General features: G+C 41.1%; 1 protein-coding gene and 1 long non-coding RNA gene across 3 annotated transcripts in view; both read right to left on the bottom strand.

The window, feature by feature from the left end:
• Nucleotides 1–386: 386 nt before the first annotated feature.
• LOC134284846 (uncharacterized) lies at nt 387–2,785 on the bottom strand. The gene is made up of 2 exons (XR_009995971.1): nt 2,384–2,785; nt 387–2,327 (listed from the first exon to the last, which is right to left on the bottom strand). It is a non-coding gene; the product is annotated as an uncharacterized LOC134284846 (long non-coding RNA).
• A 17,284-nt stretch (nt 2,786–20,069) lies between these two features.
• LOC109397833 (SET domain-containing protein SmydA-8) overlaps nt 20,070–20,427 on the bottom strand; it is an 89,535-nt gene continuing 89,177 nt past the window's right edge. For both annotated transcript variants that reach the window (XM_029855025.2, XM_029855026.2), the window contains exon 7: nt 20,070–20,290. In XM_029855025.2, coding sequence (XP_029710885.1) covers nt 20,150–20,290 — 141 coding nt within the window. In that variant the 3' untranslated portion in view covers nt 20,070–20,149. The remainder of the gene's footprint in view (nt 20,291–20,427) is intronic.

A 20,427-nucleotide genomic window follows, 5' to 3' on the forward strand; every position in this document is an offset into this window, starting at 1 on the left:
TAGGAAATCGAGCTTACTATGGATTCCGCAGAACTCTACGATCGAATAAAGTTCGCCGTAACACGAAGTTAAGTATCTACAAAACGTTGATTGGACCGGTAGTCCTCTATGGGCACGAAGCATGAACTCTACGAGCAGAGGACCAACGCGCCCTTGGCGTTTTCGAACGGAAGGTGTTGCGCACCATCTACGGCGGAGTGCAGATGGAAGACGGGACTTGGAGAAGGCAAATGAACCACGAGCTGCACCAGCTGCTGAGAAAACCAACCATCGTCCACACCGGGATCGGGGAAATCGGGAGGCTACGGTGGGCGGGTCACGTCATCAGGATTTTGGATAGCAACCCGGCTAAAATGGTTCTCGAGACTCATCCGACCGGTACAAGAAGACGTGGTGCGCAGCGAGCTAGATAGGTCGATCAGGTGGAGGACGATCTGCGGACCCTTCGCAGAGTGCGAAACTGGAGACACAAAGCCATGGACCGAGTAGAATGGAGACAGCTACTATGTACAGCAGAGGCCACTCAGGCCTTAGCCTGACCGGTAAGGTAAGTAAGCGTTGGCAGCTGTAAACAGTGGCATACACGAACCTGTGAACTGAAAAGGCCTATTATCATATATCTAAATTTCTATTCTATTTCGCCGAATTTAACTTTAAAGGATTTCTTGTGTGGAATGTTGAATGCAAGCTTCATACTGAAATTTCTAATCTAATGGAAAAATGTGAGCGATATGACGAAATCCTTTTGTTTGTTTGTTGTTGTTTCTGGGGCTGCTCGGGCACGTTTGGAAGTTGATCATCTATGTCAACTTCTTTTCCCGGTCAGCCTAGATAGCTGTGTGAGTGTGGTGTTGGTAGCGGTTGTCTCAATTGACTAGGAATAACACTACGGACCGCTTGTTCCTGTGGTAAGAGTCCACTAAACAGATGACCCCTAATTCATGGTGTGATACGAATGTGAATGAATGGTTAGGGGAGTCTAATAAAAACCTAACCACAAACGGAGCCTGTGGAGAATTAGGGCATCCTCCACAATATTACGCCTTTTTTTTCCTCCCCTGTTGGGGAAATAAAGCCACTGCGTCCAATAAGTTGAACTTTTGTGGCATGTCCCGTTATGATATTCGTAGAGTGACTGGAAGGGAGAGTGGCGTCAATGTCAAAATTGGAACAGCGATCATCCACAGACAAACAGACGTAACACCTTGAACGATTTTCATGGAAATCCATCGCCCAGTTCACACTACCATCACCTGGTGGACGAATCACTGTGTTGTGCCATATCGTCAACAGAAGGCGCTAGTGTGAAACGTCAAACGCATAGAAAAACGATGCGCGCGCCTCTGGTTGTGAAAGCCACAACTACGAAAATTTAAAATGATCGATAAAAGCGTGGTCGATGGAAATTTCGCAAGTGTTACGTCTGTTTGTCTGTGGATCATCTGTCAACTCCATACAAAATCCCGTTCCAAACGAGCAGGAGACCTGTCAAAATTGGAAGATGACGCCACTCTTCCTTCCAGTCATTCTAGATATTCGCATCTAGCTAGCTAACTACCACATGCCAAGTAAGCAGGTTCTGCCACGACGCGTCGTCTCCCGGCCAGGTGCAATGGCATTAATAAACCCTAAGACCTTACCAGGTTCTGCAGACCAGATCTCACTGGGTTGCAAGCAACCACTATTGAGAAATCTTTGCCTGCGCGTGTATAAAGCACCACAACTGCGAAGCAGATGTTCCGAGGTTTCACGTTCCGTATTACAGAAACGACAGATATCAACCTGACCAATATTTTTCATCATCATCAACCTTTATCAACATCCTTCATCATCATCCTTCATCATCATCCTTCATCGTCATCCTTCATCATCCTTCATCATCATCCTTCATCATCATTGTTGCTTGACTACCGGACCGCGGGGAATTCTTTCGTATTAATAACCTCCAGAGCAAATTTGGTGTTAGCTCTATATTAAGAGATTATAAATTTCCTACACAGGACGGGTTGAAATGGGTGAATTGGAATAACAAATTAGATTCATAGTCTAAGTCCGTCTGATTTTAGGTTACAAACTAGGAAGTACTTGTCTAATGTCACTTACGTTTAATATCCGTTTCATGTAATCAGTCCGGTCGTTTAGTCGAGCTTTAGTTTATCTATTTGAAATCCAAAACGGCTGTGAATGTTTGGAGTTAGATTTAGAAGACATTCTAGATATTTGACCCTTGTCATTTTAGTAGCTTACCAATAAATTCAGGATTGTATAATTCGGGTCGAGCAAGCTCCGTCAACAAACTGATTGCCCATAGAGTTCACGTTTAGGCACTAAACAAGACAAATTCAGTTAAATTTAGGCATGATTTCAATGATATGTAGGTTACCTTTTAGATTAATTAGCAAATTATAAGCAATTCACACAATTAGAAATACTAGTTCAGGAATTATAACTAATTTAAGAAGCTTGGATTAACATTCAGAGTTTTCGTAGCTACACTATGATGTATCGATTTCTTCGTTCACTTTCAATTTTTGCTACTCACGAATAATGACAGCGATAGCTGTCACTCCAGTCCATGGACGTCGCAGGCTAGAGATGAAAACCAAGGAGAGTTGCAAAAAGGCGCGTGCTGTCCAATAGGGCCAGCTAACAATCATCCTTCATCATCAACCTTTATCATCATCCTTAATCGTCATCTTTCATCATCCTTCATCAGCAACCTTCATCATCATTATCCTCATCAATATGCTTCATCATCAACCTTTATCATCATCATCCTTCATCATCAAACTTCATCATCATTTTTCATCATCACCCTTCATCATCAACCTTTATCATCATGATCCTTCATCGTCATCCTTCATCATCAACCTTCATCATAATCTTTCATCATCATCCTTCATTTTCATCCTTCATCATTCTTCATCATCAACCTTCATCATTATCTTTCAGCTTCGACCTTCATCATTCATCATCATCAACCTTCATCATCATCCTTAATCATTATCCTTTGTCATCATCCTTCATCATCAACCTTCATCGTCATCTTTCATCATCAACTTTATCAACATCCTTCATCTTCATCCTTCATCATAATACTTCATCATCATCATCAACATTTATCATCATCCTTCATCATTATCATTCATCATTATCCATCATCATTATTCTTCATCTTCATCCTTCATCGTCATCCTTCATCATCCTTTAACATCAACCTTCAACATCATCCTTTACCTTCCTTTTTCATCATCATCCTTCATCGTCATCAGTCAACATCATCCTTTATAATCATCTTTTATCATCATCCTTCATTATTATCCTTCATTATCACCCTTCATCATCAACCTTTATCATCACCCTCCATCATCATTTTTTTTGTTTTGGCTTACCCTTTCGAGGGAATTTGCCATAAGCTTACCCTCTCGGAGGAATTCGCTTTTTCGATGAGCCTTACACACTCGGGGAAATTCGCCATTAGCTTACCCCCTCGGGGGAATTCGCTTCTTTTTTTTTTGGCATACCCTCTCAGGGGAATTCGCCATTAGCTTACGATCTCGGGGGAATTCGCCTTTTTTTTTGTTTCGGCTTACCCTCTCGGGGGAATTCGCTTTTTTTTTTGGAGATTCCTCCAGGAATTCCTTCGGAGATTCCTCCCGGAATTCCTTCGGAGATTCCTCCCGGAATTCCTTCGGAGATTCCTCCCGGAATTCCTTCGGAGATTCCTCCAGGAATTCCTTCGGAGATTCCTCTAGGAATTCCTTCGGAGATTCCTCCAGGAATTCCTTCCGAGATTCCTCCAGGAATTCCTTCGGAGATTCCGCCAGGAATTCCTTCGGAGATTCCGCCAGGAATTCCTTCGGAGATTCCGCCAGGAATTCCTTCGGAGATTCCGCCAGGAATTCCTTCGGAGATTCCTCCAGGAATTCCTTCGGAGATTCCTCCAGGAATTCCTTCGGAGATTCCTCCAGGAATTCCTTCGGAGATTCCTCCAGGAATTCCTTCGGAGATTCCTCCAGGAATTCCTTCGGAGATTCCTCCAGGAATTCCTTCGGAGATTCCTCCAGGAATTCCTTCGGAGATTCCTCCCGGAATTCCTTCGGAGATTCCTCCTGGAATTCCTTCGGAGATTCCTCCCGGAATTCCTTCGGAGATTCCTCCCGGAATTCCTTCGGAGATTCCTCCAGGAATTCCTTCGGAGATTCCTCCCGGAATTCCTTCGGAGATTCCTCCCGGAATTCCTTCGGAGATTCCTCCCGGAATTCCTTCGGAGATTCCTCCCGGAATTCCTTCGGAGATTCCTCCCGGAATTCCTTCGGAGATTCCTCCCGGAATTCCTTCGGAGATTCCTCCCGGAATTCCTTCGGAGATTCCTCCCGGAATTCCTTCGGAGATGCCTCCCGGAATTCCTTCGGAGATGCCTCCCGGAATTCCTTCGGAGATTCCTCCCGGAATTCCTTCGGAGATTCCTCCCGGAATTCCTTCGGAGATTCCTCCCGGAATTCCTTCGGAGATTCCTCCAGGAATTCCTTCGGAGATTCCTCCCGGAATTCCTTCGGAGATTCCTCCCGGAATTCCTTCGGAGATTCCTCCCGGAATTCCTTCGGAGATTCCTCCCGGAATTCCTTCGGAGATTCCTCCCGGAATTCCTTCGGAGATTCCTCCCGGAATTCCTTCGGAGATTCCTCCCGGAATTCCTTCGGAGATTCCTCCCGGAATTCCTTCGGAGATTCCTCCCGGAATTCCTTCGGAGATTCCTCCCGGAATTCCTTCGGAGATTCCTCCCGGAATTCCTTCGGAGATTCCTCCCGGAATTCCTTCGGAGATTCCTCCCGGAATTCCTTCGGAGATTCCTCCCGGAATTCCTTCGGAGATTCCTCCCGGAATTCCTTCGGAGATTCCTCCCGGAATTCCTTCGGAGATTCCTCCCGGAATTCCTTCGGAGATTCCTCCCGGAATTCCTTCGGAGATTCCTCCCGGAATTCCTTCGGAGATTCCTCCCGGAATTCCTTCGGAGATTCCTCCCGGAATTCCTTCGGAGATTCCTCCCGGAATTCCTTCGGAGATTCCTCCCGGAATTCATTCGGAGATTCCTCCAGGAATTCCTTCGGAGATTCCTCCCGGAATTCCTTCGAAGATTCCTCCAGGAATTCCTTCGGAGATTCCTCCAGGAATTCCTTCGGAGATTCCTCCAGGAATTCCTTCGGAGATTCCTCCAGGAATTCCTTCGGAGATTCCTCCAGGAATTCCTTCGGAGATTCCTCCAGGAATTCCTTCGGAGATTCCTCCAGGAATTCCTTCGGAGATTCCTCCAGGAATTCCTTCGGAGATTCCTCCAGGAATTCCTTCGGAGATTCCTCCAGGAATTCCTTCGGAGATTCCTCCAGGAATTCCTTCGGAGATTCCTCCAGGAATTCCTTCGGAGATTCCTCCAGGAATTCCTTCGGAGATTCCTCCAGGAATTCCTTCGGAGATTCCTCCAGGAATTCCTTCGGAGATTCCTCCAGGAATTCCTTCGGAGATTCCTCCAGGAATTCCTTCGGAGATTCCTCCAGGAATTCCTTCGGAGATTCCCCCAGAAATTCCTTCGGAGATTCCTCCAGGAATTCCTTCGGAGATTCCTCCAGGAATTCCTTCGGAGATTCCTCCAGGAATTCCTTCGGAGATTCCTCCAGGAATTCCTTCGGAGATTCCTCCAGGAATTCCTTCGGACATTCCTCCAGGAATTCCTTCGGAGATTCCTTCAGGAATTTCTCCTGAGATTCCTAGAGGAACTCTTCCGGAGATTCCTCCAGAAATTCTTGGAGGAATCTCCGAAGAAATTACTGCAGGAATCTTTGGGGGAATTCCAGAAGGAACCTCCAGAGAAGAGAGCCATAATGGGGATTTTTATGGGTGGCTTATTGGGCCTACCCAACACTCCTGTCCCAACCAACACTGGGATGACCACGCTGATGATGCAACCACTTTGGATCTAGCTGGGATGCAGCATTTCTTACTCAGCCGCTGGATGCCAGAACAGACGCTGTTTGAGCCGCACCTCCTTGGTGATCAGACGCTCGAGTCGTGCCTCCACAATCTAGCTGAAGTCAGAAGGACCAACAGTGCCCAGGCTGCACTTCCAGCTAAGCACGCAACTCTCAGCTGGCGGCACCGGGGTGCGAGGCAGCAATTTTTAAGAATTCAACATCTTGTATGTAAACATTTATGTATCCACAATGCTTCTCATTGTGGATATACGATAGATGTTGGCTCCTATCAGATGCATTAGGTCGGATCAGGGTTGCCACATACGTGGCTGGCGGTCTTTGTCATCGCTTGACTCGTGGAAGCATGAGGTAGGAACAGGGATGCCAGATGTGAAGACAAATTGAAGACATTTCAAATTATGTGAAGCCTTTTAAAGACATTTGAAAGCTTAAAAGCAATTTTTATTGTTGATCCAACCCAATAACTCAGTTCTTGGAACAATTTCAGATTGAATGCGTTTCAATTTTTGTTGGTAAAAACTTACAGATTTCTAATTATTCGGTCTTTATATTGGTAGAAATTTGGAGCAGATTTTGGTTAAAATACGATACAAATATATCTAACACAATTTTGGGAATTTTAGAATATATCCTGATTTATTGAAAAAAATGTAAATCAAGAATTATAAAAAGAAAGCAAAATTTTTAGGAAACAACCAACACATTCCATGAATGCTTCAAGATATCTTCCAGAACAATCAAATATTTGTAAATATTAGTTTTAATTTCTTTCAAGAGTCATCAAAGATTCTGAGACGTTATTTTTAGATTTTTTTTTGAGTCTCCTCGAGGAATTCATCTGGGTATTCTCCCCTAGTTTTTTTTTTAAACCTCCAAAATCAGAGGTACTTTCTAAAAGTATTACTGATGTTTTTTTCTTCATCGTTTGAATTTCAAACAGAGCTACGTCCAAAGTTTTCAGCAGATTTTTCCGAAGATTTGTCCAAGAGAGCTTGTTAAGATTTCTCCATGGAAATTCATGGGAATCTCTCCAGAAGGTCCACAGAAATTCCTTCAGGATTTCATAAGGAATTCTTCTTGAAATTCATTTAAGAGTTTTTCTGGAATTCTTCCAGGTGTTCCTCGGAAATTCCACCAGAAGCTCCTCACAAATTCCGCCTGGAGTTCTTCAGGAGATCGTCGGGGATTCCTTCGGGAGTTCCTTGGGAATTCCTCTAGAAGATCATCAGGAATTCCGCCAAGAGTTCCTATAAAATTCCTCTAGGAGTTCCGAATTCCTCCAGGAATTCCTCGACAGGAGTTGCTCAGGAATTCATCCAGAATTTTCTCGGGAATTCATCCTGGAGTTCCTTGGAAATTCCTACTGGAGTTCGTTGGAAATTCCTTCTGGAGTTCCTCAGGCATTTCTCCAGGAGTTCTTCGGGAATTTCTCCAGAAGATCCTCAAGAAGTCTCTTAGTTCTTCGGGAGTTTCTTTAGGGGTTTCTTGGGAATTCCTCCAAGAGTTTCTTGGGAATTCCTCCAGGAGTTTCCCGAAAATTTCTTCAGGAGTGCCTTGGGAATTCCTCTAGGACATCCTCTGGAATTCCTGCAGGAGTTCCTTGGAAATTCCTCCATGTATTCCTCGGAATTTCTCTAGAAGCTCATCAATAATTTTCAGAAGTTCCTCGGGAATTCCTCCTGAAGTTCCTCGGGAATTGCTCCAGAAGTTATTCTGGAATCCCTCCAGGAGTTCTTCGGGTATTCTTCCTGGAATTCCTTGTAAATTGATCCTTGAAGAGATATATAAGAGATTCTCTCGTATATATCTAGTAGTTCCTCTCAAAGTCCTTCTGGAGTTCCCAAAAATTCAGTAGTTCCTCTGAAATTCCTCCATGTATTCCTCGGAATTTCTCCAGAAGCTCCTCAAGAATTTCTCCTCGTGAATTCCTCTAGAAGTTCCTCGTAAATTTCTCCTTTGAGGAATTCCCGAGAAAGTCCTGCAGGAACTCCCGAGGAACTGCTTGAGGAATCTCCGAGGATCTCAAGGTGGCCGAGGATCTCCTGGAAGAATTCCCAAGGTACTTTTGGAAGAGTTCCCGTAAAACTCCTGGAAGAATTTCCGAAGAACTTGTGAAAGAATTCCCAAGGATCTCCTGGAAAATTCCAGAGACACTTCTGGAGGAATCCCTGATGATCTTCTAGAGGAATTCCCGAAGAACTCAAAGAGAAATTTCCGAGAACCTCCTGTAGGAATTCCCGAATATCTTCTGGAGGAATACCCTAAGAACTCTTTGAGGAAGTCTCTAGGAACTACAGGATGAATTCCCGAGGATCCTCTGGATGGATTTCCGGATTATTGCTGGAGGAGTTTTTGGTAGACTTTGAAGTAAATTTCGTGGAAAATTTTTAATGGAATTTCCGGATAATTTATGTGATTAATTAAAAAAAATCATTGAGAAATTCCATGGGAAATCCTGAAGGCATTCTACCACAATTACTGCAGGAATTCTTCGGTTGCTTCTAAGGGAATTCCCATGGTATTCATGGGGAATCTATGGAAGGATTCCCGGGAAATTCCTGGAAAAATTCTCGGGGACTCGTGGATAAATTTCCATGAAACTCCTAAAGGAATTTCCTGCGAGCTACAAGATATACTCTCGAGAATTTCTGTAGAAATTGCCTAGAAACTCCTGTAAGAATTTTAAGAGAACTGATGGAAGAATTCCCGGGGATCTCTCAGAGGACTTCCCAAGGATCTCCTGAAGGATTTCTCCAGGAACTCCAGAAGGAATTCCCAAGGATATCCTGGGGGAATTACCGAAGAACTTCTGGAAAAATAACCGAGGAACTCCTGGAGGAATTCCCGAGGAACTTCTGGACGAATTCCTGAAGAAGTCCTGCAGGAATTTACAAAGAACTGCTAGAAGAATTCCTGTAAATCTCTTGTAGGTATTCCCGAGGATCTCTGGGAAGAATTCTTATGAAATTCCGAGAAACACCTGGAGAAGTTCCTGTAGAACTCCTGGAAGCATTCCCGAAGAACTCCTGGAAGAATTCCCGAGGATCTCCTGGAGAAATTCCCGAGAAACTTCTGTAGGAATTTCCTAGAACTTTCTGTAGGAATTCCCGAGGAACTCATGGAGGCATTTCTAAGGAACTTCAGGATGAATTCCCGAAGATCTTCGGAAGGAATTTCCGATTTTTTTTTGTGGAACTCTTGGAAATAAATCCAAGGATTCCATCTTCTTAAGGAATTTCGGGAAAACTCGGGAAATATTCGAGGAAAATCCTGAGAGAACCATGCTTCAAGTAACTTTCATAAAAGTTCTGGAGGGAATCTTCGGATAATTTATGGAGTTATTTCCTGTCAAATCATGGAGATGTTGCCTGGGTAATCCTGGAGGAATTCTACTACAAATGCTGCAGGAATTCTTCGGAAGTTTCTTAAGGAATTTCTATGGTATTCGTGAGGAAGCCATGGAGGAATTCCTGGGAAACTTCAGTAGAAATTCTCGGAGACTCCAAGAGAAATTTACCTAGAAAATTTGAAAGCAATTCCCATGGTTCTGTTGGAAGAATGTCGGAAAAGCACTTAGACTAATTCTTGGGAAACATCACGAAGACTTCCCGGTGAACTGAGTTAACTCTTGGGAAGCTCCATGAGGAATCACTAAAAAACTGGATGAATCCCAGAAGAAACTATATCAAGGGATTCCAGACTCCTGGAGGAATTACAAAAGAAAGTCTTAGATGAATGCCACAAGCAACTTCTTGAAAAATTATTAAAGAAACCATACAGGTATGAAGATAATATTAAAATGTTTAAGTATTTCCATAGAAATTTCCCTAAAATCAGAATATCAGAAATCCCCTACCAGTTTCTTGAGGAGTTTGTTAATAAATTTACATATCGACATAAATAAACATTTTCTGAAAGTTTACGCGCTACGTTATTGTTTTTGCCTTTCTCGTACACTAAGTGTACTGGAAAGGCTATATGTTCACTCCAAAAATGACTTTTTGATAGAATGCCCAGAGGGTCGAGTCACATATACCAATCAACTCAGCTCGACGAATTGATGTGATGTCTGTGTGTGTGCATGTATGTGTGTGTGTATGTGTGTGTGTGAGAATGTGTGTGTACAAAAAAACTCACATCACTTTTTGGCAGTAAACCTCAACCGATTTTAATGACCAACGGTTCATTCGACGCGGAATCTGGTCCCATTGTTTCCTATTGAAAATGGTTCGGATCGGTCCAGCCGTTCCGGAGTTATGACCATTTAGGTGTTCCGGATCGGTACCCCAGGAAGGGGCCAGATATGAAAACGCTAACAACACATTCATGCGACACATCAAACAGCTGCACTTTCGAAAACATGATGAACGGTAAACGGGAAAATAATTTCGGACCATATCCGAACCGGTAGTGTTCCGGAATCGGTTCCGGGTGGCCCGCCGAAAGTGGCCAAATATGAAAGTGAACCAAACCCATGCATGCGACACATCAAACAGCGGATTTTTCGATAACCTGATAAATAGTAGGCAGGAAAACATTCTCAGACCATATCTGAACCGGTAGTATTCCGGAACCGGTTCTGAGTATTCTGCCGGAAGTGGCTAAATATGAAAGTGAACCAAACCCATGCATGCGATACATCAAACAGCGGCTTTTTCGATAACCCGATGAACAGTAGGTAGGAAAATATTCTCGGACCATATCTGAACCGGTAGTGTTCAGGAACCGGTTCCGGATGACCCGCCGGAAGTGGCCAAATATGAAAGTGAACCAAACCCTTACATGCGACACATCAAACAGCGGATTTTTCGATAACCTGATTAACAGTAGGCAGGAAAACATTCTCAGGCCATATCTGAACCGGTAGTATGCCGGAACCGGTTCTGGGTGTTCCGCCGGAAGTGGCTAAATATGAAAGTGAACCAAACCCATGCATGCGATACATCAAACAGCGGCTTTTTCGATAGCCTGATGAACAGTAGGCAGGAAAACATTCTCAGACCATATCGGATCCGGTAGTGTTATAGAACCGGTTCCAGATGTCACACCGGAAGTAGCCAAGTATAAAAGTTAACCAAACCCTTACATGCGACGCATCAAATCGCAAGCTCTTCAGGCAACCCGATAAACGGTTAATAAAAGAAAATAGTTTCAGATCATATTTGGAACCAGCGATAGAGTTCCGGAACCGGCTCCGGGTGTCCCGCTGGAAGTGGTCAAATGTAGTAGAGATCAAAACCCATGCCTGCGGCACATTGAACAGCGGCTTTTTAAATAACGTGATGAACGATTAGCCAGAAAATAGGCTCAGACCACAACGAAGATCTTTATAAAGGCTACCGATAGTGTTCCGGGACCGATCTAGGGTAACCAGCCGGAAGTGGTAAAATGCCAAAAAGAACCAAACCCATGCATGCGACACATCAAACCGCGGTCTTTTTTGAAACCATGAGGAACGGTTAGCAAGAAAATAGGCTCAGACCACATTAGAGGCTACCGATAGTGATGCAAAACCAGCATTGGGTGCTTCCTAGGGTGCTTCGCAGGAACTACAAAAATGAACAAAGTCAATGCAAGCGATAAATATGTGTAAGAAAACAAAATCTTGACTGAACTAAGGCCACATACATACAGACGTCTTACTTTACTCGCTCTCCATCGTCCTTGTTTTCAACGGTTGAATCAAATATTAATCGCTTTTGCTCGTTTGACGTCTACTCACTACCAACACCAAGCCAGCAGCGGCTTGTGAAACGCAACCTGATTAGCATTTGGCGATTATTTTTTTCGTAACGATGAATATAATAGCAATATGATACAAATGATATGTCTGTTTGTCTGTACTAAAGCAATCTCATCAAATCACTGAGGTGTAAAAATATACAGTAGGATAGGTCAACGATATATGAGAAAATGAAAATTATCGCATCAACCCCGGACAAAGTTTTTTCAATCCTCTTTTGCGTCTAAAACTACTGGGATTTTTTTATGGGATTTAGTATGGGCATTTTCACTTGCTTGCATTTTTTGTCAAATTTTACATGAATTTTGTAACCTATGATAATAAAATATAGCCTAAAGTGTGAAGAAAAACTATGTCGAAGGCCGTAAAGTCATCTGTGATTGTGAAAGACGTTATATCCTAGCTTGTAATTATCGGTCTTCAGTGATAGTGAAGGTGCTCAAGCAGTCAACTGAAAATTCTGATATTTTTCAGCTCTGTCTATACGTTTAACGTAACGTCGGAATATGTTCAATTAATAAGTTTCCCAATTTTATGAAAACTATTGCTTTTCTAAATAAGGTATTCTCAGGATTCAGGAACAGTTCGCATTACGTCGACGGAAAGATCATGCTTCGGAATGATGGCCCATGCACAAAAACTAGCTAAACAAAGCAATAGTCGAAGATTCCAAAAACAGGGACCGAATTCTAGACCACCCGATAGGTAGGAGATTGTCCGCATCACGACGGTTTCAAACCAAACGGTCTCAATAAATACCAAAACTTCCGTATGACATTTTTAAGTTAAGCAAGGCCATCTTGACTAGGAAACCTTGTCCGATTGAACCCTTGAAAGGGCCCCCTACGGACCGAAACGTCGGAAAAAATCATAAACTAGTGTTTTCGATTCCCCCAAAAGGCTGAAGCCAACATTCTGAAGCAAAATCATCTCAGTCGTATCCCAACCAATGAAAGATCATGAGTAAATGTTCGACGAGGAAGGCACTATCACCACTAGGTGGATTAATCTGGGTTTTTTAGTTCATTAACATAAACAGTGAACTACATCATGTCGGCGTAGTGTGAAAGCCTTACTTGACATAGGATGTCATTACCAAGGTCATCACGCTATATTACTTGATTTGATATAGAGCGCAGTGAAAACATTGCATTAAATTTGATTTTAAGCATTAATTTTATAACAAAGGCACAAGGCCACAATATAGAGTGTGAAGACATATGAAGACATTTTAGCATGCCTTGGGAAGACATTTGAAAATTTCACCTGGTATCCCTGGGTAGGAACTTGTGAGGAACAGAGTTTCGCAGCCCATTTTAAAATATCTGTAAAATTAATTAAAATGTTGAAATCAAAGTTAATCAAGTGATGGGATGGTGGACGATGTAACGTGGTGTGTCAAGTGAGACAAATTTCATAGAAAATGTCATTCCATTTCATCGGAAGCCTTACAACCACTCTGGAATTTGTTACGATTTGCTCTAATCTGCCAAATGCCCTCTGCTGCCTCTTGCTTACCCATCAATCAAATTTTCTAAATTTGCATGTCTATTCAATTCAAACGGTTCGCGAATACGCTAAGATCTTTTCACGGGGAGCATTGGCGTATCTAGGATTTTTCCTAGGGGGTGCCTGGGGGGTGCCAGTTTCAGTGGCTTCCAGGTTGTTTTGCTTTTTTTTTGCAAAAAGAAATATCGATCCACCTTCAATTTCTCTGTACATTGATATATTACGTCACGGGACAAATAAGCCCGAAAATTTAAACGCGCTATATTTTAAAGAACAGTTTTTTTTGTTTTTGAAAAATCCGAACCGTTGTACTGACTTAACACTCTCGCCGCCATGTGAGGTTTGAGAACTTGATAACTTGATTACCTATAATACATGGAATTTGTATTTTCAGTTTAAACTTTACAACCACCACAACCCCTTTGTGAATTTAATATATTGATTGAGAATACATTTTCAGAGCAATTATTAGAAGTGTAAATCTCGGAAACTATCAAATATCCACAAATTTGCGTTTAACTTGTATTCATCGTGACATCTTCTTTGTTTTATTGCATGATAACAACCCTTATAAAATAGTTTTCAAGAACAATTGTAAGAGTTTTTTCTCCCATGTTGTGGAAATTAAGCCACTGCGTCCAATAAGCTGAACTTTTGTGGCATTGAACTTGTAAAATCAGAATACATATTTGCATTTTTGGTTTGACCGCAACATTAATAGCGAATTTCGATTTTTCTCTTCAAGATTCTGATTCTATGCTATAATATAATGAAGAAATTTGTGTTTTCGGCAAAACATTGTTTCGGTAATGCCTCAGGGAATACTCCCGGCAATTTATTTGGAAATTGTTTTGCAATTTATTTGAATAAAGACTTCTTTTAGAAATCTCTCAGTAATTCCTTTGAATTTGGCAAATTTCTTCGGCAATTTCTTTAAGAATTTATTTGCTAATATGTCTGAAATTTGATACTGAACACCTTTTACGCATCCTTTGAAAATTTCATCGGAAATTACTTTGGTAATTTCTTTGGCAATTCCACTAGCAGTTTATTTGTTTTTTTTTTACTTCATTAGCAAATCCTTTGAAATGTTTTCTCGGGAGTTTCTTCGCCAATTTTTTAGTAGTCTCTCAAGCGATGTTTTGTTAATGTGAACAATTCTATTGATAATTGCTTTTTAAAATTCTCTTATTTCTCTTCAGGCAATTCCTTTGGGAATTCTTTTAGTGATGCCTTTGGTGATTCATTCGACATTGACTCTGGGAACATCCTCACAATTTTGTTTTGGAAATGTATTCCGCAAGTCATTCTACTTTTTTTCGATTTTCGTCGATTTTTTGGACTTTCATTATCTATGCTATGAGGTTTTACTTCACCAATTCTTTTGAAAACTCTTTCGGAAGTTCTTTAATAAATCGCTTCTATAATCAAAATAGAAATTCTTTAGACAATTTCTTCTAGATTTCTTCAGTAATTATGTAAGGAATTCCTGCAGAACACCTTGGACATTTCCGATGTTACTTGCATTGAAAATTTATTTGTGAATTTTATCAACAAATCCTTTGGAAATCTTTTATTATTACTTTAGGAACTTCTTCGGTAATTCCTTTGGAAATTGATTCGGCAATTTTCTTAGAAATTTCCTTCGGGAATTTCTTGAAAAAAAAAATCTCTGTCGGTTCTTTAAAAATTCTGTCACTGCAATCACTTTTGGAATTCTTTCTAAATTTTCTTCGGAAAGGGAATTTCTTCAAAATTTGTTTGTGGAAATTTTTATACAATATATTTTGGAAATTTATTTTGAGATTGGATTCGGCCAATTTCTTTAAAAAATCTTACTATTTTCATCAGGAATTCCTCTGGTATTTTTTTTATTTATTCTTTTGGCAACTACTTTAAAAGCTCTAAGATAATTTTGATGGATTTTTTTCCGGCAACTTCTTTGGGAATTTGTTAGGATTTTTTTCGTGAATTTCATAGGATTTTCTTTAAGTAAGTCCAGTTGAGAATTTCTGAATTTCCAGTTCAGCCATTTTTGGAAGCAATAAATTTAAATACAATTGAATTATAAAGAATTCCAAAAGTAATCGCGATAAAATTGCCTGAGAAATATGCAAAATAACTGAAAAAGAAATTGCTAAAATAGTTAATTCCTCCGTAAGCCATTGAAATATAGAAAAAATCCAAAGGAATTGTTGATTGCATTCCCAAGAAACGTAACAAGCTGAATATCAGTTTCTTAAACTAAGGTTTGCTTATGAGTGGTTTCTTCCTCTCCTATGAAGCTTAAATGTTTGTTGGGTTCCAATGAAACTAACGTAGAAATTTTCAAAAATAAAAAAACACCATGCTGAAGGAACCCTCAAAGAAATGACCATACTGCGGTGTGTTATCGAATCCCACCAGAACGCGATTCTTTTTTCACAAATTCATCTCTCATTTTGTCAATTAGCAACATTCTGTGCCTTCTAATTAACTACAAGTTTTTCCCGTACATTCCTATAAAATTTCACTAGAGATTTCTCTAGTATACCTACTAGAATTTCTCTGGAAATTCCAACTATTCCCAAAGTTAGTTTAGGGATCCTCTAGAGATTTCAATTGGGATTCCTTCAGCTAGAATTCCTTGAAGAAGGCCAAGATGAGTTCGAGGTGTAATACCATGATTAATTTCTAGAGTAATCCATGAATTCCTGGATGAGTCTTTAGAATCGCTTATGGACTTCTAAGAGGAGTTCCTGGAGAAGTGCAACAAGAAATTTTTGGAGAAATCCCAGATTTTTTTGAAGATTTCTAGGAGGACACACACTTCTGCAAGACTCCTAGGAAGATTGTCTTGAATAATCCCAGCAAGTTTTTGAAGGAATCCCTGGAAAAATCTTAGTAGAATCCGTAGAAGAATTCTGGGAGGTATTACAGTAAGAATGACTGGAGGAGTTCTAGGAGGAATTGCTGGAAGAACCACAGCAGGAATAGCTTGAGAAATCCAGCTGAAATTTTTGGATGAAGGCCAAGAGGAGTTCCTGTAAGAATCCCATGGGAAATTTATGAGAGAATCCGTGGACAAAATATCTTGGATAAACAATCTTGGAGGAATCACCGGAGAGTTTCTGAAGAAATCACAGGAAAAAAATTCAGGAGGTATTCTTAGAAGTATTCTGGGATGTATCACTGTAGAAACCTCAGCTGTAATCCTAGAAGAAATTTCTAGAGAAACCCCATCAGGAATGCCGGGATGAGTCCAAAGAAAAAAATCCTTGAAATCCCTGCAAGAACCGGTAGAGGTATTCTGGATGAATCTATAGAGAAGGCCATGAAGGAATCGCAGGAGGATTTTCTGAAAGAATCTCAGGAAGAATACCAGCCATAATGCTGGGATAAATTCGTATAGGAATCACTAGGAAAAATTTCTGGAGGAATTGATGGAAGAATCACATGAGGAGTTGTTTTAGGTATTCTTGGAGGAAGGTCAAAAATAGTTTCAGCAGGAATTCTCTGAGGATTTTCTGGAGAAATCTTTGGATAAAATCTCTGGAGGAATTCCTTAGAGAAACCCCTGGTGGAGAAACCAAAGGAATTTCTGCAAGAATTCCAGGAATTGCCCGAAAAGGTCTCAGAAAAAAAGCCAGGAGAAAGCTCTAGAAGAATTCGTAGCATAATTTCGGAAGTACCACAGTTAGAATTTCTGGAGGAAGAACAGCAGGAAGAACCGCATGAATTGCTAGAGCAGTCACAGCTGGAATATCTGGAGGAATTCTTAGAATTCCTGGAGGTATCATAGAAGTAATTTCTTGAGAAATCCTAGAATCAGCAATGCCAGGGGTATCTTAAGAGAAGTGGAGGAATTCCTGATGGAATCGCAGGAGAAATTTCTGGAGGAATCTCAGGATGATTTCTCGAAAGTATTGCAGCAGGTATCAGGTATCAGGTATCAGTAGGTCGGCTCAAGAGGCACGTTCTCCTCCATTTGGGAAATTTGTGCCATCGCCATGAATACGAGCCTATTCATCATTTACCTGAGGGAGAGCGAAGGAAGGAATCAAGGATGGGATAGGGAAAGGGAAGGTAAGGGAATAGGGTCGACATAATCGCATAAGCGTACCACAACGGGGTCAAACAGCGCCCTGAAAAGGGCACTGTAAAAAACGCATAAAGCGTAAAGTAAGCCTATAGCTACTTGCCACAATGGGTTCATAACAACAAAACATCCTGAAGATTCAGGCTTTTTGGGTCAGTTTCACTTAATCAAGTGTTTACCGAGTACTCGGAAACGCAGTTGCGTAAAAACTGGGTAGTTACATATCAAATGATTCAAAGTTCCACAGTCGGATTCTCAGCTAAGATATACAAATGAAGCAGCCTGTTGAGGCTTGTGATGGACAAAATCATAAGTAGGAATACCACATTGAGTTATCTCAATTGCGTTTCTGCTACGAGATTCCTCAAAAGTCATGGCAAGACTCCCGCATGGGGGCAACAACAAACACTCAATTTCCTAATCGCTGCATGACGTAATGCCGAGAAGAAATGTTGGTTTTTGAGCATTTGTTAAATCCAATTGGAAATCATTGAAAGATAAATAGGACAATCCATGCGGCTTCCAATATGGAATCGAAAGGTACGTGTTCAAAAGTATCCTGGAAATCCGAGAAAACACCCAAACAAAATTATTTTTGAATGAATGCGGTTCCGATATTGTAAACATCATTATGTAAACAAATCACAGTGAACTTTCCATTTTGGTAAGCATGTTGGTTCCCATCACGGGTGTGATGCTCGATAAAGCGTTCTAATCATTTCAGAAGAAATAGGTCAAATTGATAGGTTTGATCTTCATACGAAGACATTATCCATTTACGGAATAAACTTGACAGTATAATCCCACCAAGATTTGGGAATGGCAAGGCTGCAAACAAGTAGTTTTATCTAAACATTTTGGGGCTCGAGGCATGACACGCAAGATTGTCATTTCAATTTTACTGAAAGTAGCAAACATCGGGTCAAACGCAAAATGCGGAACCATACTGGTGTTAATTAAAACATTACAACTACATAGAAATTCTCTCTACGAAAGTAAGGTTCTTGGACCAAAGCTGTTCTTTTATGCTGAAGATTGATCTGAGCTGTCATAGCCATAGCCACTACCCAAACTAGGCACGATCAAACTCTTACAATCACAACACAAGAAAAAAGAGCAGCGATAAAAACCAATTCGGTATCGATTGAAGAGCGCCAGAGACGAACATACACAGAGGACACTGTGAAGAACGCATAATGCGAAGAGCCATATAGGTTATAATTAAAGCTAATAAACAACATACTAATAATCCCACCCTTATTGAGCCTCGCAGTTGAAGCTTAAGAAGGATAGCAGATTATCTCGGAGAAACACAAGGTCAACTGCACCATTGCTCCGGTTAGCGCAGTAAGGGCAGAATACTGTGGAGGGCGCCCTAGTACTCCACAGGCTCCGTTTGTAGTTAGGTTTTTATTAGACCCCCCTAACCATTCATTCCTTGTCACGGTAAGCATAAAGCCGCATAACACCATGAATTAGGGGTCACCTGTTTAGTGGACTCTTACCACTGGATCAGGCGATCCGTAGTGTTATTCTTAGCCAATTGAGACAACCGCTACCGACACTACACAGCTATCTAGGCTGATCGGGAAAAGAATCGCAGGAGAAATTTCTGGAGGAATCTCAGGATGATTGCTCGAAAGTATTGCAGCAAGTAAGTATGTCAGGAGAAATCCCTAGAAGTATTTCTGAAGGAGTCCTAATGGGAATTGCTTGAAGAATTCCAGCTGAAATTCATGGAGGAAGGTCAACAGAAATTCTTGGGGAATTCCCCTGTGGAATTTCTGGAAGAACCTCTGTAGAAAGTCCTGGATATATCCTTGAAGAAATGTATGAAAGAATCAATGAAGGGATTTTATAGAAAATCCCAGGGAGATCTTTCTGAAGAATTTCCGGAAGAACTTTCCTAGTAGAATTCCAGAAGGTACCACAGTGAGAATTTGTAGAGGAGGAGTGACATTGCTGGAAGAATCGCAGCAGGAGTTGCTTGAGGAATCCTAGCCACAATTCCCGGAGGAAGGGCAATATAAGCGTCTTAAGGAATTCCATGAGAAATTTCTGGAAAAATGTCTGAATGAAATCTCTGAAAGAATTCGTGGAAGAATCACCGGAGGAACTTCTAAAAGGATCTCAGGAAGATTGCTTGAATAATTCCACCAGAAATTCCTGTAGAAAATCCAATAGAAATTTTTAGAGGAATCCCTAGAAGAATTCTGAGAAGAATCATAGTAAGAATTTCCAAAGAAATCCTAGCAGAATTTGCTGAATCAATCTCTGCAGAAATTTCTAGTAAGTACAACCCCATCATGCCTGCCTCGAGTATCCTAAGGGAAGTTTATTGAAGCAATATCGAAAGGAATCCAAAAAGGAAGCCTAGAGAAATCACTGTATGAATAGATAGAGGTATTTCTGGAGGAATCTATGTAGAATCTATTGATTGTTCCTACCAGTATCCAAAACGTACAACAGTTGTATAAGTAATTCCGGGTGTGCTTAAGTTTTGTTCACATGTGTGATTACTGAATATAAGAATTATTGTGTGAAGTTCTAAATTTTAGGTTTTTAAAAAACATGCTGCTTTTTACTAAAACTTTAAAATTTTAGGAAAAATTCTAGGGGGTGCCAGGCACCCCTGGAACCCCCCCTAGCTACGCCAATGACGGGGAGATTTATTGCTTACAGATACATACAGACTTTTACGCGACCGATTCGCTGAAAAACGCCAAACGTAAATTGTGAATGAGCCATCTGAACCATGCGGTTGGAACCGAATTAAGTATTTATTTGATTTCATCTTTGTAGCTTTCGGGTTTTTTTTTCTCTCCGTCTTTATTTTATCATGGTGTTTGAGTTTTCGGTTGGGCGTTCTTGCTCCAACGTTGGATCCGACTTCCTCATCTCCGCCAGCTCTTTTTCAACCTCCTGCAGGAGCTGTGTCGTGGATTTTTCGCGTCCGGTGTTGGGTGGAATCTGTTGGAGAGTATAAAAAAATGAACAGTGAAATGGGGAACGCTACATGAGTTCCTGCTGAATTGAAAGACAAAGTTGGTCTTTGACAAAATTGTTGAAAAATTCGACTATTTTTAGAGATTGCCTTGTACGACTTG

Source organism: Aedes albopictus, chromosome 1, assembly GCF_035046485.1.
Source record: "Aedes albopictus strain Foshan chromosome 1, AalbF5, whole genome shotgun sequence".
Lineage (NCBI taxonomy): Eukaryota > Metazoa > Arthropoda > Insecta > Diptera > Culicidae > Aedes > Aedes albopictus.